This window comes from Musa acuminata, chromosome BXJ3-7, assembly GCF_036884655.1.
Source record: "Musa acuminata AAA Group cultivar baxijiao chromosome BXJ3-7, Cavendish_Baxijiao_AAA, whole genome shotgun sequence".
Taxonomy (NCBI): domain Eukaryota; kingdom Viridiplantae; phylum Streptophyta; class Magnoliopsida; order Zingiberales; family Musaceae; genus Musa; species Musa acuminata.
This window is the reverse complement of record NC_088355.1, coordinates 39,721,386-39,748,894: the sequence shown is the minus strand read 5'-3', so window position 1 is coordinate 39,748,894 and position 27,509 is coordinate 39,721,386. Positions and strand designations below refer to the sequence as shown.

General features: G+C 39.6%; 3 protein-coding genes across 4 annotated transcripts; 2 read left to right on the top strand and 1 right to left on the bottom strand.

Annotated features, from left to right (window-relative positions):
• Positions 1-5,406: 5,406 nt before the first annotated feature.
• LOC103993002 (serine/threonine-protein kinase-like protein CCR4) lies at positions 5,407-8,614 on the top strand. Its single transcript, XM_009412933.3, has one exon. The coding sequence runs from the start codon at positions 5,873-5,875 to the stop codon at positions 8,612-8,614; it is 2,742 nt and encodes a 913-aa protein (XP_009411208.3). The 5' UTR covers positions 5,407-5,872.
• A 352-nt stretch (positions 8,615-8,966) lies between these two features.
• On the bottom strand, positions 8,967-18,583 carry LOC103992640 (uncharacterized). Of its 2 annotated transcripts, none has more exons than XM_009412430.3 (8): positions 18,448-18,583; positions 15,425-16,319; positions 15,239-15,316; positions 14,293-14,524; positions 12,158-12,254; positions 11,474-11,603; positions 9,578-9,940; positions 8,967-9,399 (listed from the first exon to the last, which is right to left on the bottom strand). In XM_009412430.3, the coding sequence occupies exons 2-8, from the start codon at positions 16,277-16,279 to the stop codon at positions 9,214-9,216; spliced, it is 1,941 nt and encodes a 646-aa protein (XP_009410705.2). In that variant the 5' UTR covers positions 16,280-16,319; positions 18,448-18,583; the 3' UTR covers positions 8,967-9,213. The 2 variants fall into 2 exon arrangements, with proteins under 2 accessions (XP_009410705.2, XP_018684819.2); XM_018829274.2 differs by having other exon boundaries at positions 9,157-9,384.
• A 4,219-nt stretch (positions 18,584-22,802) lies between these two features.
• Positions 22,803-27,146, top strand: LOC103992639 (adenylate kinase, chloroplastic). The gene is made up of 7 exons (XM_009412429.3): positions 22,803-23,192; positions 23,505-23,603; positions 24,162-24,290; positions 24,377-24,511; positions 25,179-25,325; positions 25,499-25,573; positions 26,841-27,146. Exons 1-7 carry the CDS (start codon positions 22,818-22,820, stop codon positions 26,958-26,960), a joined length of 1,080 nt encoding a protein of 359 aa, XP_009410704.2. The 5' UTR covers positions 22,803-22,817; the 3' UTR covers positions 26,961-27,146.
• The last annotated feature ends 363 nt before the right edge of the window (positions 27,147-27,509 follow it).

Genomic DNA, 27,509 nt, shown 5'->3' with positions numbered 1-27,509 from the left:
ATTAAATTAAAATTAAAATTATTAAATTATAAATTAAATTAAAATATATATCATCAAAATGTATGACTATTTTGTTTTACTCCTCATTTTCGATCTCTCTCTTACAGATAAATATTTTCTAACAATAAACATCGTGCCAGAGATCAATAGAAGACAGATGAATTATTCTGAAAGGATGACACCATTAGAATCCAAAGAACCTCTTGCAAGCCCGTAGCAACTTGCCTTTCTTCCTGGAACACCTCATCTGCTGTTGCTGCTCCATTAACTGATCCCCATCGCCGGTGTCATGGATTCTCCAGTAGCCTTCTCTAGCCGAGGATGACTTCCTCATGGAGAAGGCCCTCCTGATCCCTGCCTCGAGGGTGGTGGAGCTACTACCCCTGATGACTTCAGCCCTGAACCTTTGGGAGGAAGAGGAGCAGGTCCTGTTAAGTATCTCTCCGAACCTCTGCCCACACTCCTCCTGCTGCCATGACAAGTGGCCATGAGGCTTTGGATCAGCTCCCTTTTGTCGAACTCTTTGTTCAGGCTCTGGACCTTCTTTTGGTGGGGGAGACGAGGCAGTAGGGTCTGAGAAATCCATGGAGCTTGACTTGGCGGTGGCGTTTGAGCTCACTCCACTGAGGTTACATAGACAAGTCACAGATGTGGAAATTGCAGTGCTGGTTGTGGTGGTGGTGGAAGCGAAGGGATGAGCAATGATGAGAAGATTGTGAGTGAGAGTGTGGTGGGTTGTTGGAGATGAATATTACTGCCATTGGAATTGAATTCACCATATATATATATATATCTATATATATATATATATATATATATATATATATATATATATATATATATATATATATATATATATATATATATATATATATATATATATGAAATGCATGATATTTTTATTATTGTTGTTCTCTTTGGTGATTGGGAGTTACTGTCCTAAATAACATTTAGTGAGAAGGAATTTTGAAAAACAACATATCATTTTTTTTAAATTTAAAGATAAATTATAAAATTAAGATTCGAATTTCGAATTTTTACAATTATCTATCAAAAAATTTATCTCAAAATAAATCAAATTCTTTGCCTTGTCTTTGAAGGTATGTGCTGGCAATTAATTGCGTGGACCACTGTATTGACGATTAGGTGAGACGTGAAGTATGAATGCGTGATTAGCATTTGGTATTGGAGTATACGTGATGTGTGATATACCTTTCAACGTTGACATTTCCATGCATCCATTGGAGAAGCATATTTCAAAAAGTGTTGGGTCCATCTCATAATTGGGCTCGGAGATGATTTAGACATTATGTTCAAATCTCTGATTTATTATATAAAAATAAAAAGAGGAAGGGGAGACGTTAATTGCAATAAGCTCTACAATTATAACGGTGTCGATATGTAATTTGTCTTCTCTAAGATGCCTTTCTGATATGTAAGACCTAAATTTTTTATTTGATGAAATCTATCCTGATTATGATATGTTACTATTGAATCAAGATTTGTATTTTTAATATTACTATGATCATCTAGTTATTTAGAGAATGCTCATTATAAATCTATTATCATTATTAATGATAGTGGAGGTTTGAAATGAACTATGATCTTGTGGTTTCTCTCGTAGCGTAAAAAAATTTTAGTGTTGTACACTTTATTATTAATTTGTTATTCTACTGTTTATGCTACTCTAGTTAATATTTATTTTTGATAATAAGTTGATATTACGATGAAGAACTCATTTTGATAGGAAAAAAATTATTTCACCATAATATTTTTTTTCAAATCAAAGTCATACATAATTTCTTCCTCTTTTCCAATTTTTTTCTCTCTTCACACCTTCTCAATTTAAATGTATTTAAAGCTTATAGTCATATTGAATTCTTTCTAAACTTTATTTTTTTTTCAGTTATTGGACATTCAATTAAATCAAGTCTTTCTTCTGTCCCTCTTTTTCCATTGTCTAATTAAAAATATTTATATCGTGATGGGAAATGTTGAAGCTATTTTGGATTCTTTTCTAACAACTTAAAGCTCATTTGTTAAGATGCATAATTTCTTTAGCTTTTCTAACACCTCTTTATAGAATTGATGATTATTTTGATCACAAAACTCATACTAATAAATATATGTTTAGAAAAATTCAATGTGTATAGTCTTACTTCTATAAGTAAAATAAATTATTTTATCATGCTAACGAAGCTTAGACTCAACCTTATATGGTCTAATTTTTTTTTAGATGAGGAGTAAAAGACTTATAAAGATAAATATGAAACGAGTGGTATCTACCGATCCAATTCGAATGTAGAAAAAGAAAAGTAACAAGTCATGTGCTTCATTGCACATCGCCACCATGCATGCACAGTCGCCTATAGAGATATCTTTTTCTCCTCCTTCCTCATTTTTTCTCTAACTCTTTCCTTCGTTCTTCTTCGTTGTCTTCTTTCTTTCCTTCTTCATTCGTCACTCATTCCTAATTTTCTTTTCTTTCTTTCTCTTTGAAATAACGACACATGGTATATCGATGTTAACCCAAATGATCGAAATAGATTGATACCCAAAACAACTATCCTCGATTTATAGATATTTGAGGTATTCTCGTATTCTACAAAGATTTGAGTTATGTATATGGGTTCTTTATATGTGGGTCCCTCCAATTCCACGTATTTCCAGGTTGATCCATGTCTAATCGCTACTAACATCATCACACCAACATTTCCGTCTAGTGATGTATTGATGCTATTGCTTCATGTTATTTTGCAGCTGAGAATTAGGAATTGTACGTATCTACATATATATATATACGTAAATGATCCAAAAATAACGATGATAGGATCTTCAAAACGCTGATATGGACGTGTATTAATGTTTGCTTGGTATGAACAGAGAGATCGATTCGAAGACTGCTAAGACTGGTGGAAATCTCGAGAGGTCGTTCCTTTTCCATGCCAATTCTTGGTCCCAAAAGTAGAGCTGCCTCATTTCCAATGTCCGTGATCACACACCAATGAAAAGGTTGCCCCTTTGACTCAAGACTTTTGGAATCCCATTCTTACTTTGGCTCGGTAGGGTTCACACGGAAGACATATGTTACCTTCGATTTTGGATATTTTATGGATTTTAAGTCAATCGAGATCTTTTTTTTTTTTCTTGTTGATCTCACCAGACAGTGATATCGAGAGATCATATATCCGATAAAATCCTTTCGATACTTAAGTTAATTTATTGCTCAGCTGAATCTACGTATATACGTGTCATTATATCGCAATAGGTCTAATGATTCAAAGTGTACCTTAGTGAATTTTGTTATAGTGCGGTATGTGACTCTTATATTGAGATCATGGTTAAATGTTATGAATGATTATATGTATCATCTGATCATAAAACCCGATAATTACATAGTAACAACTTGTTGAGTCAACTCCGATATGTGTAATGTTATCGACGTCACATGACTCGTGAAGTAGGAGGTAATGACATGTTAACCAAGTGCTCACGATTTTGACATCATGTGAGTTAGAAAGTTTATATTAAATATAACTATCGATTAATCGTAAGAAGTGTTTAAAATATTTATACAAAGTCTCCTTCAAATTGGAGCAGTAAATCAATGAACATTTTGTTGTTTATGGGGCACGAAATAAAACAGGAACAAAGAAAATTAATCTGAGAGTAAATTTCATGCCATGAAACATTTTGAATTTTTTGCTCATCCAAATTCTTTTGTTGAATGGAAGCAAATGGATAGATGAATTAAGTTGCATCGAGATCTGAGTTGACCAAACTAATAATAACAAGATTGAGCTAATCGAAAGCTGTGAATACAATGCTAATGTTTCTCTTTCTAGCTCGGATTTGACCTGTGCTTGGAGTCATTGTGTTGGACGAGGAGTCGTCGTTCACATGCATAATTGCGAAGTCGCCTTCTCCTTTGAGGTGTGAATCGCTTCAGCTTTTTACTTAACCATGTCGGAGAGAGGATCTCCACATCCAAAAAGATAATGTTTGGTGGAATTAGGTGAGTATGAAACCAAAGGCATGACGCTGACATTGGTGACATATCTATCACAATTTTGTTCTTCTTTTTTCACCTTTAACTTTCTCGTAATTGGAGGGTTAAAAGATATTTTGTTTAACATCATCGATGATAAACCATCTTATTATATAGACACGTATATGTCTTGTTAAGTCCGACGTGGATATTATGGTTAGATAACGCAAGATAATTTGTTATAATGATTTTTGAGGTGCTGAAAGATCCTAAAATATTTTGTTATAAATTATAAATAAAAATTTTAATATTCTTGATTTTAATGAAAATATTATCGTGGTCCGATAATAAAGATATATATATATATATATCATATTTCCTCAATATATCATCTTCACTTTGGTCGATAATCTTACTCATTCTATCAATATGTCGTATAAGGTCTAAACCTACAAGGCACCAACAAAGGGATCGATTCGACTCCATACGACCGATCATATGGGAAAAGTTTTCTCAATATGTCATTACTACTTATGATCCTATAGTTGGTTGAATAATGCGAATAATTGTTCCCTGTATTAAATACGACCTCAATCCAACAATCGTATGTCGTACTATAAAAGATTCCCTAGATATATTCACAAGGAACCTCTCTATGATCAATTACATTTTTGAACTATACATTTGATCCAACTCTTCAAATTCATACTAACTTTCACGAAGACATTATCGAGCATTCCCTGATAGAGTTTTATAGGGTTTCAATCTGAATCATCTAGACTCCTGATGCCACGATTCAAATAACCAAAATATATCACGTAGAAATCTCAATCACAGAATATAATATGTTTCATTCATACATCATCTTCGCTTCGACCGACTTGTTATATAAGATCCAAACCTATAGGGCACCAACAAGAGGATCGATTCGACTCCATAAGGTTGACAATATAGAAAAAGTGTTCTCGACGAGCCGTTATTGTTTACGATCCTATTAATGGTTGAACAGTATGAATAATCATTCCATGTATTAACTATAACCTTAATTTAATAATCGCATACCGTATTATAAAAGATCCCCTTGATATGTTCAAAGGGATCTCTCTACGATCAATTACATCTTTTGAACTATGTATTTGATCAACTCTTCAAATCCATACTAACTTAAGCATCGTAAAAGACATTATCGAGCACGCCCTAACATAGTCTTATAGGGTCTCAACTCGAATCATATATATCAACCTATGTCGAGCGTGAAAATAGCTCTGAGTTGGCTCCGAACCACTGCCATGATTCAGACAACCAAAATGTCATGTAGAAATCTCGATCACAAAATAAAAATAATCCATGTCGTTGACTCAAAGCAACTAATGTTAATAAAACATAGCATTAAACATTAGAACCTATCAAATGTACGCTTTCCCATTCTCTGTCAACGGAAAGAGACCACTTTTCCTTTCGAAATCAAATAACCAAACCACAGTCTTAGTTGATGCAAATATAATCAACCTTATCAAACAGGAAGTCACTGCAGCAGATGCATACCGAGCAATTAAGAACAGTCCTGCGACATCATGTTCTTCCTCGCCATGACCTCGCGCTGCGCAGATCTAATTAGAAGAATGGAGGTTTCTTTCTTTAGCTCACACCTGTGATAGCAAAAGCTCGACAAAGGTAACCCAAACTGCTGCGGCCGTAGAGACCAACATGTTGGAGAAGCAGCTGAGCTGAGGCTTTCGACCACAGAGAAGGAACGGTTTCTGAGAGATCGAACTGCAACCTAAATAATGAGAACAATAAGAGCCTTTTGGAGAGTAAAGTCAATTAAGGTTCACGATTAATCTTCAGATGTCACTGTTGATGGGACGATAGAAGCCAAATTTAATGTCCTTTGATGTTCACAGTCACTGCACAACCTGCAATCTCTGCTGGAACAGTCTTGGCACTCAGATTCTGACCCTTTCTGCCGGGGGAAGCCTTCCTAGAATCTCGAATCCGTCCGGTGATTCTGACACCGCCGATGGACTCGACAATAGAGGTTCGAATGGGTTGTGGGGCGGGGAGGGGTGCTTTGTGTGTGTACGTGTGCGAGGAAGGGTGCGCCAAATCCACGTTGGGGAGCGCAAAAAGGTCTCATTCCTTCCTCATTGCAGTCTGCAAAACCGCGTCCGCAGCCTCTCTCTCTCTCTCTCTTCCCTTCTCAAACCGAAGAAGCTTCGGCTGCTACAAAACTTCCTCCCTCCTCCGTGTCTCTCCATCCTTTCCAGTTACGATGAGATTCTCCACCAGCATCACCAACACCCCACCATCCCAATGTCGCCTTGGCTACTCCTGATCTTCCTGCACATCCTTTGCCTCTCCACCACTCCATCCGTGCTATCCTCCGCGTTCTCCACCGTCGCCATCGCCCACTTCTCCGACGTCACCTTGGTCTGCGCGTTGGTGCCGTCGCTGATCGCGGACCGGCGGTACGAGCTCAACTGCACTAGCGCCTCCAGCCGGCGCCAGTGGACGTACCCCGCCCGTCGCATGGCCTACTCCGCGGTGGCCGCCGGCGACGGCTTCCTCTGCGGCCTCACCGTCCCTCCCGACGGCTCCTACGCCACCATGAGGTGGTGGGAGTTCCCTGGCCATGGATCCGAGAGGTACGGGAAGAGAGTCTACCGAGGGCCGGCGATCACGGCGCTGGCCTCCGGCGACAAGCACGTCTGCGGCTTAATTGGCGGTGCGCACCGGCCGCAGTGCTGGAGGTGGACCGAGCTAGCCATCCCCGCCGGGATGAGCTTCTCCGAGATCGCCGTGGGGCGGGGCTTCGTCTGCGGCCTGCTGGGCTGCGGCGCCATCCGATGCTTTGGGAAGGACGCGGCGGTTGTCGGGAAGGAGCCGACCGGGAACTTCAGCATGGTGGCCGCAGGGACACGGCACGTGTGCGGAGTCTCCGACAGCGGTAAACTGAGCTGCTGGGGTGCGGGTGCGCCGGAATGGGATCCGACCCCATTCGACATCGTCTCCATGGCGCTGGGGGAGAACAAGACCTGCGTGCTGCGGTCCAATGGAACAGTCCTCTGCTGGGGGAAGGGCTCTCAACCGCCGGACCACCTCGCCAGCGAGCAATTCATCGTGATTCAGGCGAAGGGCGACGCTATCTGCGGCGTTAGGTTGATCGATTACTCGCTGGTGTGCTGGGGAAACGAATTGTTCCGGAAGAACCACACCGTCTACGACCGCGTCCTGCCGGGGACCTGCTCGCCCATCGCGAACTGCGGCTGCGGTGTGCTGCCGGATTCCGGCACCATGTGTCCTTCCGATGACGAAGGGATCTGCCAATCCTGCAAGCTCCAACTCAGCCCCAATCCTCCCAGCAATCCACCATCGTCTCAACAGGCAAGCAGCAGCAGCAACAGGGGGAGGGTGTTGCTGATGGTTCTTGGATCAGTCGGATTTGGCCTGGGGTTATGCACCTTGTTGGTGTGTCTTGCATTCAAGAACCGGAGCAATGGCCGACGCAGGCGGCCTCCGCTGGCGGCACCATCATCGCAGGTGGAGCCTACTCTCGGCGGTCTGTTAGACGGCGCCAACATCGAAGAGGTCTCGATCCAATTCCTCCTCAAGGTCACCGACAACTTCTCGGAGGCGCACAAGATTGGCTCCGGCAGCTTCGGTGCGGTCTACCGCGCGACGCTGCCGGGAGGATGCGACGTCGCAATCAAGCGCGCAGAAGTGCCGGCAGCCGCGGCGACGTCCATGTCGCGGCGGAACGAGCAGCAGCGCCTGCGCGACGCGGAACAGCGTGAGCGCGCCTTCAGCTCCGAGCTGGCCTTGCTCTCGCGCATCAACCACAAGAACTTGGTCCGCCTGCTGGGCTTCTGCCGGGAGCGCGGAGAGCGAGTGCTGGTGTACGAGCACATGGCCAACGGCACCCTGCACGACAATCTCCACCGGAAGCCGATCGCCCCGCCGTCGCCGCTGAGCTCGTGGCCAGCGCGGCTGAGGTTGGCCCTCGACGCGGCGAGGGGAATTGAGTACCTGCACGCGTACGCGGTGCCGGCCATCATCCACCGCGACATCAAGTCCTCCAACATCCTGCTCGACGAGGAGTGGACGGCGAAGGTAGCGGACTTCGGGCTATCGGTGACGAGCCCGGACGACGAGGAAAGCGTCGCCGCCGGCACGGTGGGCTACATGGACCCGGAGTACTACCGGCTGCGGCGGCTCACGGAGAAGAGCGACGTGTACAGCTTCGGGGTGGTGCTGCTGGAGCTGGTGACGGGTTGCAAAGCCATACACCGGAGCCAGGAGGCGGAGGGGACGGAGGAGGGGGAAGGCAGCGCGACGCCGCGGAACGTGGTGGAGATGGCGGTGCCGTGGATCGAGGCGGAAGACATCGGGCGGGTGATGGACCGAAGGGTGGTGCCGGCGTCGGCGGAGGAGGTGGCGGCGGTGGCGTACGTGGGGTACGTGGCGGCGGAGTGCGTGCGGGCGGTGGGGTGCGATCGGCCCACCATGGGGCAGGTTGTCGGGGCCCTGCAGCGGGCTGTCGCGACTTGCGGCGAGGAGAAGCGACCGGATCGGGCCGACCCAAGCCAGGCACGCAGGCAGCTATCACGTGCGCACAATTCTATGTGATGAAGTGCATCCGTATATATATATATAAATATATACACAAACCCAAGCCTCAACCTTTGGATGATTTAACATTCTGCATCAACCTTCGTGTTATCCGGGCTTGCTCGGATTGATTATATGATTCATCAGCATCTCCCCTCATCCACAGCATCAAACTCGATAATGCAACAAATAAAGTATAGGGATCAGAACTACACCACAGGTACCGATTGATTATGATTGAATTAGCTGCAGCAATACCATTGTCTTGATGAATCACGTTGCACGAGCACCATTGTCTTCTCCAAGTCTACTGGAGCAGTTGATAAGCAAACACCATCTGCAACAGTATATTCTGCAGATTAATACCAAATAACGCCAGGAATAACCTTATTCTAACACATCAAACTCAGCTTTACTACATTGTTGACAGATCCTTTTGTCATGAAAATTTATGGTTATGACAAGGAAATCTGAGTCATTATATACAGTTTTAGGACTCTTCTATTAGATCTACTAATAATATCCCAGCATGCATACCTGTGATACATACACTAGGACAGTTATCGGTTCACAGGACATGCTCTTGAATTGGAGAGGAAAAGAAAGGAACACACGAATTATTGTTTCATGAATGCTTCAACGGCAGAATGAATGGGGCCGTTTCGAAAAGAAACATTATGCCGACTCAAAGAATGGGGGCCGTTCCAGACAGACTTAAGGTTGCTTGGGAAGAGGCTATTGCATAGCCGCAGAACCAGATGGTTCTCTTGCATCTTATTCAGCTGATCCTGTTCAGGTGATTCCTGCAGTCAAATCATCAATATGAAAAAGGAGGCATCAATCATCAAAAGCAAGCACGCATCACCACTACTGCCTTCACTGATAGAAGACTCTTACGACTCATCATCGAGGAACAAACACTCAACATCAATCATTTATGATGATGCATTTAAATATCAAGCAAACGCAATCAAAAATTACCTCTTGTTTTTCTGTCATCTGCAAATAATGATGTGCAGATGTTTCCTTGCTCTGGGTAACTTTCTGCTCTTCAGGTTGTGTTGCTTCTGTGTACTGTCCTTTCAACTGTGATTTAGAGTCCTCAGTTCCATTCTCAAGAGACTGGTGGCAAGATTGATTATTCCCACCATTTTTATCATGGTCAAACTCGTTTTCAGTGTCCATTTCCTGCTTCTCCAGCTGCACAGAGTCTAGTTGCTCAGAAGTCTCGAACTTTTCTTCATCATCAGCTTCATCTGCATCGGCATTTGGATCAGTCTCTGGGGAATGACCCAAACTAGAGGTAGCATCCTCACTGCAAGGGTTATCTAAAGGAGAGCTTTCCTGAAATGCAAAATCAATTCAAACAAGTTTACTAAATGGAAATTTGAATTAATGTCTAGAAGCTGTGAGAACAGGAAAAAAAAAGACTAGAATTTAGAATGAAAATAAAGGGGGAGATAACCTCAAGATCCATTGAATAGTGCGAGTAGTGTGAGCAAAAAAGACTTGGTACATAACAGCAATGTATGTTAGGTTCAACTTGGTCCTTTGATGTAGACCAATGATTTGAAATTAAGTGCTCATAAGAAGAATGGCTATTAAGCATCTACAGAGTACTGTGTCACACATCAGAGTTCAAAACATTGTATGTTAAGTTTTTTTACACCAAAGGATAGACAATCAGACATCGGAATAGAACAGTTGTGGGATGCAACTATCGACAGGAATGCAAATCATGATTCTTCAGTTCAAAAATCAAAATCTAAATCACAACTCAGGTAAGGCAAATGAAATTATGAATAAACATAAGAATTTTATCGCCTACATTTTCAGCATGAGATATCCTTCAAGAGTTTCGAACTTAAAGTTGTGAGACAAGTTTGTTTGTCTCGATTATACCCAATATATTAGGATTCGTAATTTCCTACAAAGACAGACCAAAAACCATTATAAGAAGCTAAAAGGCTACTGCAACCATGCAAACCAATGTGAGTTGACATGTTTAAAACTAGAAAGGGCCTTCTAAAAATGAACTGATACCATATAGTATACAAGACCTTCATGAACTGATACCATATAGCATACAAAACCTTCGTAACATTTAGAATTACCAACTAGGTGATTAAGAAGGTGACACCATCAGGTTTCATTCTGTGCAAGATAATAACACAATGCAATCAATCAAAAAAACATCGATTCTGCCCAATGAGCACCCCGACTTTGAACTTATCAGCATGGAAAACAGACCAGGACATGTCAATATAGAATACATATGCAAGAAAAGAACACACAAGAATAAAGTCTGACATGATTAAAACTCATGAAAATGAAAGATAAGCACCATGCAGTGTCGACTAGACTGCCACTCGACCATATCACATCCAAACTAATTTGATCCTATTTAACTTCGTATGGACTAAACTTTTGATTTGATGACCAGCCTTTCAAATCTGTAAGATGCTTATCACTGGCTATTGTTTGAATAATGTGTTGATGTGAAATCCTCAGTGGACTATATCCTCTTTCAACTGTGGTGAGATTCTTTCTTATAAAGTTTCCTATGGTTATTATGGGAGGATGGTCAAAACGACAAGCTAATATCTCTTTTAACTCTCGTACATGTTCTTGTGAAGGCCAGAACCATTGATGACTTCCAACATTCTACAAATATTATCAATATAATCCAACACAATGTAAAGGTGAAGCCAATCTAAAGTTTGATTATACAATCAGGTGTTTCAGCACATAGAATTAACTACAGAATGTTGCAAACTTCAAAATAAAACTTCATTCACATGTCGAATAAAACTGTATATAACTAAATACCATGCAGAGTAATAGGGATAACATAGCATTAGCAATCTTGCTACCCACCTCTAGCTTTAACTCTCCAGATATATTAGGATCACTTGCATAAGCTTGACTTTCAACAGCTTCTCGTTCCTTTCTGCGACGCCTAACAACACAAACAGCACAAAGACAATCGCTTTTGTGCTGATCGATTCTGTGATATAATACACCAAACTTAGTTCAAGTATGTTGATAGACAAGATCAAAGGATTTATAAATGACCTAAAGAACTATATGCAATATCCATCTGGTCCTCAATAATAAAAAAACACATTAATATGTTTACTGCATTCATTGATCGTCATTAAAGAAAAAATATGTTTGTAATCCAATATATGCAACAAGGTAGTTGCAAAGATGAAGCAGATAAATCACAATATGCATTTTTCAGAGCAAGGAAATGCCAACACTAAAATGTTCCTTTTCCATTTCTTCCTCTCCTCATTCTTCAACTTATTATAGTATTCTAACCTTATTTTGCATGTATTTACCTAATAAAATATCTTTTTCTTCTCACCTTCCACTTCATCTCTCACAACAACAGACCAGACCACCCACAAGAAACTGATCTTTCATTCGTCTACGGAGCTTCTCCTACCATCAGATTGATTGAACAGCCGATATCTCAACTTGAAATCAGACTAAAAGCATAACAGCAAATAAAGAGATAATAGAGAACTTAGTTTCTCTTGTTTAAAAATGACTTACCCATAACGTCGGCGTTTATGCTTTGACTTGCTTTTGGGATACAGCTTATCCTGACCTGATTGTGAAGCATCCTCAATTTGAGTGCTCTCAGAGACACCTATAGAGATGTTCACATCTTTTAATATTCAAATGAATGGTATGACTTCCAAGAAAAAATAGTCATACATTGATGCAGAAAAAGGGATAAATATCCCCGTGATAAAAATTCAGCAGTTCATTGTCAACCATAAATGTTTTACACATGAAATGATCTCAAATCTAGGAACTAGAGAACTACTATACTGCACGTAATAGAATTTACCAACATAAACATAACAGGAAAATCATAAACGAATTAAACATACATGACCAAAGTTAGTAATCCAACGAGTCACATCTGCAACAAAGATAACATTGAATAGAAGAACAGAAATAAGCTATGAATATTACATAAGCACATGAACCAAGGAATTCTCAACCAAAGGTATGGCCTGAATAAACTGCTATCAGCTGGCCTCATGAGAAGCGAGAAAAAAGAAATTGCTTAATTGAACAATCAAAGGAACCATTCAACAAAAGCTTAAATAGAACATTAAGGAGGAGTTCTAGTATCAAGAAGCCAGCATTATTCAGACTAAAGTTAATCACATCATCACCATTCGACAATTATTTTTTGCCTCCATTACATAACTATTATTGCCCTGTTGTTGATGATTTCACTATCCAAATTTATCTTAAACTTGCATTCTGGTAGACAGAATTACCTACCAGATATTTACGGTTCCCCTTTGAACTTAAGACTTCTTTTCTATATATGCTTACCGATTTTGAACATGTAGTGAAAATCACATACTATTCATGTAAAACTAACTAAACAAGTGACAAACTTATCATTAACACATCAAAAATGTGAATGATTAGATTATCAGAATACGTTGTGCATTAATTACTACCAGAAAATCTTACAACACTAATATAGTTTAAAACATCAAATCATGGAAAATAAAATTTGGGTGATCAGTATAATGATCTTTCATATTCTTACGCCAGCCTATGAATGCTCTTTGTACCTCTTTTGCATCTTAACTTTGAACTTATAAAATAGAATAAAGTACAACCTACAAAGAAATCAGACTGAAGCAAACCCTTCATCTCTGATACTAGCTACATTTACAATGAACTTTGAGCTCCAGTGCTCCACTATGACTCTAAAAAGTATGCCTCCAACTTCAACATACTAAAACCTCATGTTCAGATTTCAGGATTTCATGTTTTGGATGTATTAAAATTTATATGTAGCTATTGAAGTTAATTTTGTGCATGCAAAAAACATATTTATATGTCAAATAAATCATTGAAAGAACATTTATGAATCCTCTATGGTGTTATCAGCACATTATATGCTTGCGAAAACACTGGTATCTTGTATCTCTTGTGTCTGACACAGTGACACTCGAACACACTTGTTCTATTTGAAACAGTACAAACATCAATTACTTCATCGGCTGTAAACATTTCCAGAGTTTTCATTTAATCCATCCTTTAGGATTCAGAGCTTCTTCAACCATGAACAGTACACCTGACAAGCATCCACGGGCCCAACCAAGTTACTGGTACCACACCACTAAGCATACAGCTCATTTTCCTTCTTTAATTAATTTTTATCAAATGATACCAGGTGGTACAGGTATACCACCCAGTATATTTGGTATCATACCAGCCCAAAAAGCTGTCAAAACCATTGTCCAACAAGTATTTAAAACTTTGTCTTGACAAAAATATTTAAACTGGTTTGCCCATCCCTGAACTTACCACAATTTCTTTTTCCGAATTAGGAAATTGAACATAAAAAGTGATGTGCACTGAAAGCTTTAAAAACTATAGCTGGTCACAAACTATGCACAAACATTTAACCAATATTTTTTCTTTCTGAAGGATGCAGGCACAGTCAATCTTCTGTAGCAATAAAGGAGTTCAATAAGATAGGATAACATAAGTGAAACAAAAGTCAGGCACAACCAATTGTTAACCTAATGGTTTTCTGGAGCCCATGAAATTGATTCAACTTAGTCTGGAAATACAGCTGTCTGCCATACTATCCAAGATGAGAAATCAAAAAAAGAAAAAATTGTAGCCAGAAAAAAAATGACCAATACCTGCTGTATCAGAATACAACCCAGCGGCCAGCCAATACTTTGTGAAATTCTTTTTCACCCGTTTCATAAGGTCCACAACATAATCACCCTTATTGTTGTATTTAAAACAATTGTCCCAGATATACTGCACATCCTTGAAAACATCTTCTGAATTCATGTATTTAAGACCATGTTCTAGGTTGTGAGCTATAGTGCCGAAGTCCATAGGAGTGTCAATAATGTCAAAATAATCCTGGAAATGATGATCCAAATGTTGGTAAAAAACACATTGTATGAGTACAGATATGTTTCATTGCAAACACCAAATACATTCTACCATGAATGATATGTTTAAGGATCCAGCAGTGTCAATGGACTTACCTGACCCAAATCGGACCTAATAAAATGGACATGCATGAATCCATTAGGTTATTTTCTTGGGTATGGATTAGTTCAAACATGATGGTGGGTACAAAATATGTCTTACACTCTTACTCAAATATAATAATTATTGAACTTGGATTAAATGTGTGGTTCGTGTTCTACATGGATACAGATACAACAAGACGTAATGTCCAAACTGTTTGGAGTCGGTGAGTCCTACATATATCTCTCCCAATAAAACCCTAGATGTAAATCTAGCATGCAATTATAAGTTAAAAGCTAAGTCTAGCATGTTAAAATTTCCAATCAAGCACTAAAAGAGAACTTATGAGAGAAACATTGTCAAAAGAGGTTAATCAGATTTATTTATGAACTTGCATGCTCATGGATAATAAAAAAATCTGGCCAAGTTGATATGTGAGCATTCCTTGGGTAAGGAAGGGGGAATGATTTTGAACTGCTAAGTATGATCTTAATTCTTGAAGTATCCATAAGACAACAGACATAAGATAAATGAATGATTTTGAACTGCCTTATATATACTAAATAACTGTGTGGTGGTTATTACTTATGTGATACTCACAGGTATTCCCAAAGCTACAGGATCAACTGGGGTGTTGAAGGGAACCGCCGCATCCATTTTCATCACTTTCTTTATCACCTGAACCGTAAAAAATTAAGAGAATTTTCTTCCAATATCACCAGGTAGCAAACTAAGAAGACAGGATTGTGCTGACATACTGATCATTTAAACAATAGTCCGACTTACCACCAGGGCAGCACTCAACTCTTTCTCATTATGACGAGCATCATTGTAGGGCTGTGTTCTTTCCTTTTGTCTTGAGTTCCTGGGCACTGGTAAGTCCTGCGTTCTTGCAGGATCTGCAACAACTGAATTCTTCTTGCTCAGCATCTGTGGAGGAATAACAAGCTTACCAAGATTCCTGTCTTGCATGATTTCACTTGAAATACCTAAACCTCTTGAAGATTTAATCCTAATGCTCCCTGCTTTTCTTGGCAATTTCTCCGAAACAGCATTGTGCATCTCTGATGTCTGTCCATCTGAATAAGTACTCTCCTCCTTTCCAGAAGCTGCTTCGATAATATTTAGTGTAACTTGTGGGTTGCTCTTTTCTGTTTCACTTGGTGTTTGTGCATCCGAACTACTTCTGTGGGGTTCAGATATTCTGGAAGACTTAAGTTTCACTTTAACACGACTGTGCCCTGCTTTTTCAGATGGTCTATCATTGGGCATCTCAGTATCAATATTTGACATTACACTAGGTGTATTAGACCCATTGGGTGGTTCAGGATCAATTTCAGATCCAAGCTGATCATCATCAACCTGTTCCAAGTTATCTTCTTTATTTACAGAAACAAGGTCAGGTGATGGATCTTTGACCAATTTAACCTTCTTCCCTTTCTTGTGGTATGCTTTGTGACCACGCTTCCTTTTCATGTCTTTCCAATTACTTAGAGGAGTATATTCTTCAGATGATGACGTTATGCCAGTGGCTGCATTGTCCTCAAACAGAAGAACAGCATTGTCTCTGTCTGGAGGATTATTGGTGCATATTCCAGTTCCCGGAACTTTAAGCTTGATTTTCAGTATGCACTTCTCCATAACCCAGCATCTATATATGATGGCCCCATGACAATCAAACCTTCTCAAAAAACAAGAACAAGAGAGTTATAAAGTACCATAAATAGACAATGAAAGAAAGTGAATACAAAGAGTTTCTGGTGTAGTGGCAGCACGCTCATGAGTCATGACAGCATTCTTCAAGAGCATAAAAGGAATACATACAAAAGATTCTTTTTTTAGAAGCACAGCATCCAACAATGAAGCCCACCAAAATGGTGACATCGGACAAGCATTTAACCATTAAGTATTTCATCCTCAGTTCAATAGTTAAAAAGCCACAATTCACTCACTGAATTTCCATCATAGTCAGATTGTTAAACCAGCAACCTGAAGGAATTATTTTTTACTAACTGATTTGGCAACATGGAATCTAGACTGAATGTTCTTTAACGTACAGATACTCTAGCAAACTTCCCTTATCGGTGTCTACGACACTCTAATATAATCGCGCTAATACTTTCTATTCAGAATCAATTATGTAACAGTTGGATGGGAGATCAGGATACTGAGCTTTATCTAATGGACCAAAAGCACATAGAAACAAAACCTAATGATTGTATACAGATACGTAAACACACAGAATTATATATTTACATGCACACACAACCACACATATATATACACAGATACATATGTATGAAGGGCATCCATTATAATATACCTATACCACATAATTACTAGCATGGAAAAGCATGGTTGACTAAATAATGGCATTGGTAAACATGGTCGTTACATGAATTCCTTGATATGCATGCATTTTGTTCAAATAGAATCCATCCTATTGCCCCAATAGTAAGATTGATCACATAAAGTTACAAGTTGTACTTTTATGCACAGATAATAGCAATTGTTTAAAACATCATAGAGAAAATGACTATATGTTTTTGCATTGTCAATACAACTAATCCACAAATCATTCCAACAACTTGTGGCCAAATTCCAAAATGTTCACATAATTGATGGACAAACAGAGGAAATTCTTTCCTTTAATGTAACAGAAAAGTAGCCACATCCAATCAAATGTATTAAACAACAAATTTGTCTCTCCATAGCCAGAGAATGCTTTCCATAGAGCTGCCACATTAGGCTTTAAACAATTAATGGTTGCTGAGTGAAAAAAATGGATTGAGCACAAAATGAGAGTAGTATCTAAGAAAAAAAACTTTCCCCAGCTAAAACATTTAATTGATGGCCAGCATGCTGGCCTTGTTTATACATGCAACATTCAAGGTAGTGAAAAAGCAATAGACCTACCACGAAGATTCTTAAAAAAAAACATGATATACTTTGAAGAAATCAATATGATTCTTTCACTCACTTTGTGTTCCTACCATGTTATTTTTTTTTCTAACCAATATTCTGTAAGAAGAAAATACTTATGATGAACAATGCAAGCATCTTGAAACGGTTGTTGCAATGCCCAATACATGAACATAACATTATTATTACCAACAAATAAGATAATAACAAGATTAATAAGTTAGAAAAACACTGCCTAGAATTGATACTAAAGAAATGGTCATAAAAGGCAACATAATTCCAAAATTAACATAGAATAGTGGAAGAAATATAAGAAGAATTTACTCTTTAAGTTCTTGAAAGTAAAGGATAACACCAAGAATTTTCTTTTGCTATACAAGACTTAGTTCTCCGTGAACCAATTCCACAGCAGAATGATATTCGTGCTGTTTTCATCATGAAAGACGATACTAATATATATTTATAGCTTAAATCTTTGGGACATTTGAATTGCGGCATGTTATAAGATTTGTTGCTGGAGTTGCGGAACTATTTACTGGGAAGGAACACCAGCCCACAAAAGCGACGTTTTCTTACTAGCATGAGAAATCTTTCATGAGTTCTTTGAACACAAATACCCACAGGGGTGTTCGTTATTCGGATTCTTTTAAAACGAACAGAAACTCTAGGTTAAGAGACTCGACGAAAGAAAGGTTGTCGATTAAGGAACCAAGGACCTTCCCCGTTGACGGTTGTGGCACTCTCAGGAGCTGCTCCGACTTGTTGGGCGGCTAAAAGCCGGGGCCAGGCGGACAAGAGAGGAGCCAATAACCGCGTGTCCGCCGGACCACTCATCCGTGCGAGGGAAAGAAAGATATAGAGAAAGATAGGTAAAGTGGAATCTTTACCTGAAGGACGGAGGCGGCGTGCGGCGGCGGTATATCGACGGCACGAGATCCCGACGGCGGCCACGAAATAATCGCTAGTCCGCGCGACTTAGGGCTTCAAAGCGGAAAAGGGGAATATTGAAACGAATTGGGCGACCTGAGCGAACCGGTCTGGAGATAAATTTTATTATAAACCTGACCGAACCGGCAAATAAAAATCGGTTTATTTTTTGTTTAAGTGAATTCGTTTTCAATTCTGTAAAACTACATATGATTGAATTCTTTTGATTGGCTCGAAATATTACTTGTTACGACTTAAATATTACGGACATTTAGACAAATGAGTATTTTATTAATATTTGATTGTGAGTACACCGTCACTTAATCATTATCCGATACATGATCATCACGTGGTATCTAATCTAAGGTAGAAGAAGATGATGAAGATCATATTTCTAGTCTATCTATATACACAAGGGTCCAAGACAGATAGTTTTGACTATCCTTCCCTTGTCGTATCCTATACAATCAAATATAGGATAGAGAGATGATCACCTTCTTGACCACTCGCATTCACACTCATATGTCTTGGGGTTTACAAACTTGGGTGTCAAGAAAGATCAGGTTAGAAAACATATATCGACCTTGATCTTCGTGTAGGTGGCACCTTGGAGCTTGACATTTTTACCTCACAAGTGCCTTGAATAACCCTATATATATGAGTCCATACCACGTTGAGCTACTCAACGATATCTTCCTGTAATATTTTGGCATTAGAAGGAGGACCTGATGTCATAGAAACGTCCAACCGTCGATCATCTCAACAAATGCTTAAGAGAGGAGGCTTTGCCCTCGACCCGTAGTACTTTCACCTAAGGGGTGCAACACCCACCCTTTCCACATATAGATGCATCTATCTTGATGCAAAAATCGATGCGATACTAATGTCTATTCAATGATTCGAGTCTCTCATCCCTAGGGATGAGATGTCTATTCAATAATCGAGTCTCTCACCCTCAATGATTACTTAGAGACATGTCAGGAATCAACCATAATGTAGCTCAACATCAAATGAACATTTCTCTTGAGGTACAACCGGTAAAGCAATAGCCTCGCAAGTTTGCGCATGACCATTAACAAATAATTAATGATGAGATAGGCAAGCTATTAGGAGTAGAATTTATTCCCAAGTTATAGTACCCCAAATGGCTCACCACTATTGTACTTCTAAAAAAGTCTAATGAAAATTGGAGAATGTGTATTGACTATACTGATCTCAACAAGGCATGCTCGAAGGACAACTATCCCTTTCTTGGATTGATCAGTTGGTTGATGCTACCTCAGGTCACGAACTCCTCACTATCACTTATGCATTCTCGATGTATAACTAAATCAGAATGACATTGGGGGATCAGGAACACACTTCTTTTATCACTGACTAAGGTATATATTGCTACCGAGCCATCAGAGATGTGCCCACCTCAATCAGAGAAGTCCAATAGTTAACGAGTCGGATAGTAGCACTCAGTTGATTCTTATCCTAATCTAGTGATATGTGTCTGTCTTTCTTTCGGGTATTAAAGAACCTAAAAGTTTTCCTATAGACTAAGGAGTGTCAGGAGGCTTTCGAAAGGTTGAAGGACCACCTCGCTTAGTTGTCACAGCTCACCTCCTCTATCTCAAGTGAAACTCTAAGCCTACCTCATTGCCACCAACCTAGCTATTAACTTGGTGTTAGTATGGGATGTCTCAGGTGCTTAGAAGTCTATCTACTATATTAGTCATATTTTGAGCGGACCCGAAGAACAATACCCCCTATCGAGAGGTTCGTATTTTTTTGTTAGTCTTGGTAACAAGAAAGCTCGACCCCTATTTTCAAGCTCTATCGTCCATATGATGGATGCAGCTGGTCTCATAGTTGCTCGTGTAGGGACACTAGGGATACAATACAAGTGATCATTGGAGAATAAGTTCACTGATTGATCCGCTTATGGAATGTTGGATGGTTGATGATGCCTTATTATCAGACAGCGATTCCGTAGTCCTAGTGGTGTATCTGGTCCTTAGACTTGAGACACCAAGGATGTCCTGTATGAGTGCTCCACTCTTTGATACCAGACTTATAGGTTTGGCTATCCCAGATCTAGTACAGTTGGTCATTGGGAGTGGTAGTCGACCTTACAAGGACTATTGAGTGTCGATAGAGGATCATCCACTCTTGGCGTCATGAGAGGAATATCCTATGTGTTCTTCCTCAGACAAATCCCTGGCCAGGGTCATTCGGGTTGAGAGAGAAAGAGTTCTCTGGGAGAATCCGATTAGAGCGAAACTCGAGTAGAAACAGTATGGGTCCGACAGCATCATACTCGATATACGGTCTCTGGGATATTAGATGGATGAGGGACTATAGGTACACGGTAACTAAGGACAGACAGGTCCAATGGATTGGATTCCCCTGTATCGTCTAGGGACTACGGCGTAGTGGCCTAGTACGTCCGTAGTCGATGAGTCGAGTGAATTATTACAGAGATAATAATTCACTGAGTTAGAAGGAGTTCTGACAGGTATGACTCACGGCCAGCTCCATATTGGGCCTAGAGGGTCACACACATATGATAGGCATTGCGATGAGTAGAGGTTTGGATATGAGATATCCGACTGAGCCCTTGTCTTATTGGATGCAGATCCAATACCCACTAGGGGGGACCCATTAGGGTTTGACAGGGGACCTCTATAAATAGGAGGGATTCAGAGCCTCATAGGCTAGAGTCTTTGCTTGCCTTTCCTATTCTCCTCTCCCTCTCCACCTTAGAGTAGGCTTGGAGTTTTGAGGAGCGTCGTCGCAACCCTGCTGTGTGGATCACCGCTAGAGAGGAGGACGCTTGACCTCCTTCACCCTCTCTTAAGGATCTGCAAGGAAACATGGATATACGATCTCCCTAGGTAACACAATCTACTCAATACGCAGTTTTAAGTTTCGCGGATTTTGCGCACCAATCTTCGCATGACGACGAACATCTCTTTGAGAATCGGGGATTTTGTTTTCTTGTTCTTCCGCTGCGCATGTGATATCGCCCCCAAGATTTCCCAACATATCAAGTATGATATTGCATAACTAATGATCGCCTATATCATAGGTCTTTTAGTCAATCATTCCTCAAATGTCTAATATCATAATAGGCCAAGAGGGTGCTTGTCGAGGTGCAGAAGAGTATTTATGAGGAGCATATTAGTGGATGAACCATCGCCTTCAAAGTACTTCGACAATAGTTCTAATGGTCGATCATACTAGTGGATGAACCATCGCCTTCAAAGTACTTCGACAATAGTTCTAATGGTCGATCCTACACAATGATGCAATAGGCTATGCCCAAAGATGTGATTGTTGCTAAAAGTTTGCACAGAAACAATATTAATCGATAATCTTTTTAAGTTCGATCAATTGCAGATGACCCTTCACCCAATGTAGTATGAACCAAGGTTCGCAATACCGTATCGTACCAGTGTTTCAACCTGGGCTCGGTACCGGTACGGTACGGTATACCGAGCGATATACTTAGGTGTGCCGAGTACTATAGCTCTGCTACAGTGCTGCAGTGCACTCGGACCGGTAACAGGAGGTCCGTGTACCGGCAACCTGTCGGACCGATACGTACCGCCCGTACCGGGCGGTATAGTTCAATACTGCAGACCACTATGAACATCTTTGGACCATTTCCACCCGCCTCGAGCAAACAAAGATTTCTTGTCATTGGAGTTGACTATCTTATAAAATGGGTGGAGGCTAAGCTAATGGCATCAATCACCAAGAAATAAGTTAGAGGGATTTGTGTGGAAGAATATCATTACTTGTTTTAGAATTCTGAGAATCATCATCAGATAATAAAATTTAATTCAATAATATGAAATTCAAAGAGTTTTGTCAATCCTATGGAGTTCAACTAAGGTTTAGTTTGGTAGCTCATCTTCATACTAATATCTCGTTAAGGACACCAACCGAGTCATTCTCAAAATGTTAAAGAAGCATGTCGTTGGAGCAATTGATTTTTTAAAATTCACTCTATTTTATTTTTTATAAAAATAAATCTATGATCTTATTAATTGATGAGACAATTCAATTAATAATTATTTCATCAATTATTTTTTTAAAACATTTTTAAAAATATTTATCTGACTAAGTTGTCAGATAAATAGATTCGGCAACTTAATCAGATAAATATTTTTTTAAAAAAATATTTTTTTTAATTATATTAAATAATATATATGGTGTTCAAACGTGACTTCGAACATGAAATCTATTACTTTGTACAATAAACTAATTTCAATCATATCAACTGCGTTACTGCGGCATCGATGGGAAAGAATCAACACCATCAATATTTTCATCAAAGATGTCAATATTTTGCACAAATCTCCTGTTCAAATTGTACGGTGAGATTCGTCACGGTGAAGTCCGGGCAGCAATTTATGGTGAGCAGCAGCACTTCACCGTCGGCATCCCCCCGATTCGTCTCCTGTGCGCCGAAGAGGAGGGCGGAGAGACCATGGCTTCTTTGGCACTCCCCTCCGTGACGGCTACACAAGCTGCAAAGCCCGGTCCTCCCCCGGCTCTCTCACCTCCCACGCCCAATTCGGTCAGAGCCGTCATCTTCTCCCAGTCCTTGGAGACATCGAGAACAGCTCTCCGTTGCCGAATCAACAAGGGTCGCCAATTTTCCTCACGGCCACTGCGGAATCCGTCAGCCGTCGCGGAGCAGTCAGCCACGGTCTGTACTCGAGATTTGAATTTGTTTGATCCTGAATGTTTCGGACTGGTTTTGACGTCAACAGTGCGTTCTTTAGGATTTGGCATCAAATTTCGATTTCATTTTTACTCCGTTGGATGTGCATGATTTGTCAGGGACAAAAAACATGGGGTATCTAATTAAAAATTAGGGATAATTATTCCACTCCGGATCCATATGCGTCGTCTCTGAGGGAAAAAGATAGGATCTTCATATGATTTTTTTTGGGGTCGATCGAAGATATTTCTTTTCCTGATAATATGCTCTCCTATATTTTGTTAAATTTGTGTTCAGATTGTAGCGGCCGTGAAAACTGAGGAGCCCTTGAAGGTTATGATATCCGGAGCTCCTGCATCTGGGAAGGGAACACAATGCGAGCTCATCAAGAAGAAGGTAGGTGCAAGATTCTAGCTTTCAGTACCGCTGATTTCTCTTTACAGCTTACTACTTGTCTACGCAGAACTTAGTTTCCGCTCGAATGCATAGTAGTAGAAACATACGCTGGAATCATGCAACAAGTATGACAAATTAAAGGCTGGCAGCGTCCATCTTACAGATATTTGTTGTTATAAGTAGATTATGACGTCTCATTCATGGCTTTGCGTAGCATATTGTTTTAAGAACTGTTGCTTGTGTAGTTTTTTTTGAGTCCATGTCTGTTTTGATTACTTTTCTTCAGTTATCGTTATTTCTATTTCGCAATATAGATGTTATGCTGTTTAAAATCCATTTGTTCATTTGTTTCTAAAGGTCATCTTTCAATTGCTTTGCTTATAACTTTCCCTAAAATTAAGCAATCTTCTTAAACACTATTTTTTTTTTTTTGAATACTCTTGAACTAGATTTTATTAAATACTTCGTGGCCCCTTTCTCCAATGCATGTCTAGCCCTATGCTTTTGAACTGCATGCAAAGAGAAGTAGATTGATTCAGGTAATGCTTGCATATGCAGTATGGGTTGGTTCATATAGCTGCAGGGGATTTGCTTAGGGCAGAAATTGCATCTGGGACTGAAAAGGGGAAGATTGCCAAAGAGTACATGGAGAAAGGGATGTTAGTCCCTGATGAAATTGTTGTCATGGTATGCAACTGGTCACTGGATCCTGTGCCATTTTTTTTCTAGTAATGTGACTCTTAAGGTCACTGTTGTGGTACTGTTGATAACAGATGGTGAAAGAACGCCTTCTCCAACCAGATGCTCAAGAAAATGGTTGGCTTTTAGATGGATACCCAAGAAGTTTCTCACAAGCAAAAGCTTTAGAAGATCTTGGAATCCGGCCTGACATTTTTATTCTTTTGGAAGTGAGAATTCCTCCTTACTGATGTATATTTTTTACTTTGTTAACTGCATATAGATTTCTACTGTATATCCCTCCTTGTTGACATCTTACCTGCAACAGAGCACCAAAAAACAAAGAATCCTCATTCCTAGGAAAGAGTGTTCTATTGTTATCCCATGAAGTTTCGAATGCTCCATATTCATGCTTCTTTTGATTAAATATTAAAATACTGAGGATTGTTAGGGTTGCATGAGAGTTAATTTTCTTTGTCTTGCCTAGGTTGCTTCTGAATTGAACCTGGTTTTCAAGGACATTCTAACATGAGGTTCTATCCATCTAAAATTTATTCATTTTAAGTTTGTTTAGATTAGGTAATGCTAAAAAATTTCAAGATTGTTTACATAAATGATGTGAGATTGATGGAGCCTTATTCACTTTGGTTATGTCATAGGAAAAAATTCCAAGGTTTATATGAAATACTTTTGCTGACCTACGTTTTGATATTCACTCCTGCAGTTTGGATTCAGGAGAGAGTAAGAAAAAGAAAATTCCAAACGTATCCTTTCAAATGAGAAATATATCTGAGTGTCTCATCTTTTCTATCAGCCCCTAATACAGTTTTCTTATTATAACTTTAAGTTTCATTGGTCAATCAGAGGGATAAAATGCATAACATCTACTTAACACAGGTTTCTGAAGAAGACCTTGTCGAGCGAGTGGTTGGCAGAAGGCTTGATCCTGTTACTGGAAAAATATACCACCTAAAGTACTCTCCACCTGAGAATGAAGAAATTGCTGCAAGGCTTACACAGCGTTTTGATGATACTGAAGAGAAGGTATTTTACTGAGAATATCTTTGGTTGGATTCCTGGAGCTTCTTCTGAAGTTCAAAATTTTCATCTCTCATCAGTACTTACATTAGTTCATGTGATTTCAGTTGTCAAATAATTCAATTTTGGGACGGATCTCTAATCCATAGCATTTTTTATAATCCTTTTTGTAAATATAGGTAAAGTTGAGATTGCAGACTCATCACCAGAATGTTGAAGCTGTACTTGCAACGTATGAAGACATTACAGTCAGGGTATGTCACTTTCTTGATTCATCATTTATTCAATCAAGTAGGCACAGTGGACACTTGAATTTGTATGCACATGCCCTCCTGCTTTGCTCTCTTACTCAGTTACGATTTATTATCTGTAATTTGTATGGAGCCAACTCTAATCAGTTACGATTTATTATCTGTTGCTGTTGAAATAAAGCAAGTCATACATTCAACTGGGCAACCAATTCTAAAGGGATGATTGTAATACGATCAAACAATTTAGACATGATGTTCAAATTGATTCCTGTCTCTTACACTATATTTATTTGCTTTATTGATCAAATAGATGATAAACTAATATAGTCACGCCACCTTTTGAAAAGAGAAAAAGCAAAAGGGTAGTTAATAAGTGAAATTTCTAATTTCAAGAAACATTTTATGCAGGAAGCATGGTATCCATGGCTGGTTTAATAAATACACTACCTATTCTCTGGTCTATTATTCCTAGTTGGTGTATTAAAAGGTCTCTGAAATTGGTTGCCCAAGGCTCCATATCTTGCTATATTTGGTGTGAGATGTGTCAATAATTGAAAAGTGGCCAAATATATGGGATTACCCCTTCGACATGTCTGGAGGTGCTTTAAGCACAGTGATAACTGATATGTTGCTGCACCAAGGCATCTTAATGATCGGATGTGTATATTGTCTTAAACTACCTCAGTTCTAGATGTATGTGGTCTCCATTCTGGCTAGGCTGGAGAATAATGATTGCGATTCATGCAACTCTGAAACATGACTTCCATGGCAAAAGTGGATTTAATATGTAAACCAATCTGCTTCAGTAAATTAGCAGGGCCAGTGCCTCATGTTACCCTATTAAGATGTATTTACTGCCTTGAGCTTCTGCTTGAGCTCAGTTTAAATTTATTGAACAAAATTGTAGAACCGCTTGTTGGGGGCCTTGGGGCTACTTTAATGTTTTTTGAAACCGGTTTTTTCATAGTCACTTTAAACACTTGCATTTATGTAATTGTTTATCTTGCCTTTTTACACTGACCTTTTGCATAATTTTGGAGGCCATAAATGGCATTATCTTAACTCTTTCGGTTGCCAGTGTTCCCAATTGAAGTGCAAGATATGCTGCTTTGTCATATATTTTGGTGGATGTGAATTACTTTTCAAACTCAGAGCAAGTCAATTTAGATAGATCTTTACTGTGCCTAAGCACGATATGTGGCATCAATTGGTTGCTATTGTGTTTGATGAATGCAGCATACTTGACATCAGGTTTTGGGTGTTACTGCAGATAAATGGAAGTGTTGTCAAGGAAGATGTGTTTGCTGAAATAGACAAGGCATTGTCTTCAGTGATCGAGAAGAAACCAACAAGTAGTTCTGCATCCATGGCTGCTGGTGTAACCCATTAGATATGCAAACAAACAGTTGAGGAAAGAGGCATTACTGTTTACTGTTGTAAGTCTGTATTAAACTCGTGTATCCTCTAAAAGAAAGCTTTTGCAGAATTCTTTTGTATTTTTCGACTCATCCGATATCTTTTTGAATTGAAACACAATGAGATCATTCATGTGCATTGGCATCTTTGAAGCAAACAAGTCTTTCTGTCGAGGCTTCCTCTTACTAATGTTATCTTTTCGTAAACATTGACTGTGAAATCTTTTGTCAACCATGTATCGAGGGAGTAGGAACAGCGGTGGAGATCAGCTTCCTCCGATCGGATCAGCTTCCTCGCGTCATCTGAATGTCAATGCTATATTATTCACATGACAGTGATGTGTCGATGTATGTTGTTCATGTGACGTTGAAGTGTCGATCATGTCTCTTACCGGTGAGCTATTGATTGGTTTTCTTGGATTTGTTTACTAGTCCATCTACTTGTAAACGTTTGACTGTCATATCTTTTGTTGTTGGCTATGTATCTATGGAGCAGGAACGGTGGCGGAGGCCGGCTTCAGCAA

What these genes read in the sequence shown, in the direction of transcription:
- LOC103992639 (XM_009412429.3), top strand. Translation starts at nt 22,818, where the DNA reads ATGTCAATATTTTGCACAAATCTCCTGTTCAAATTGTACGGTGAGATT. An exon ending in ACATTTTTATTCTTTTGGAA is followed by an intron (nt 24,512 to 25,178) that starts GTGAGAATTCCT and finishes TACTTAACACAG; the next exon opens with GTTTCTGAAGAAGACCTTGT. An exon ending in ATGAAGACATTACAGTCAGG is followed by an intron (nt 25,574 to 26,840) that starts GTATGTCACTTT and finishes GTGTTACTGCAG; the next exon opens with ATAAATGGAAGTGTTGTCAA.
- LOC103992640 (XM_009412430.3), bottom strand. Translation starts at nt 16,279, where the DNA reads ATGGAGAAGTGCATACTGAAAATCAAGCTTAAAGTTCCGGGAACTGGA. An exon ending in GTTGTATTCTGATACAGCAG is followed by an intron (nt 12,255 to 14,292) that starts GTATTGGTCATT and finishes ACATCTCTATAG; the next exon opens with GTGTCTCTGAGAGCACTCAA. An exon ending in AGATGACAGAAAAACAAGAG is followed by an intron (nt 9,400 to 9,577) that starts GTAATTTTTGAT and finishes ATTTGACTGCAG; the next exon opens with GAATCACCTGAACAGGATCA.
- LOC103993002 (XM_009412933.3), top strand. Translation starts at nt 5,873, where the DNA reads ATGTCCTTTGATGTTCACAGTCACTGCACAACCTGCAATCTCTGCTGG.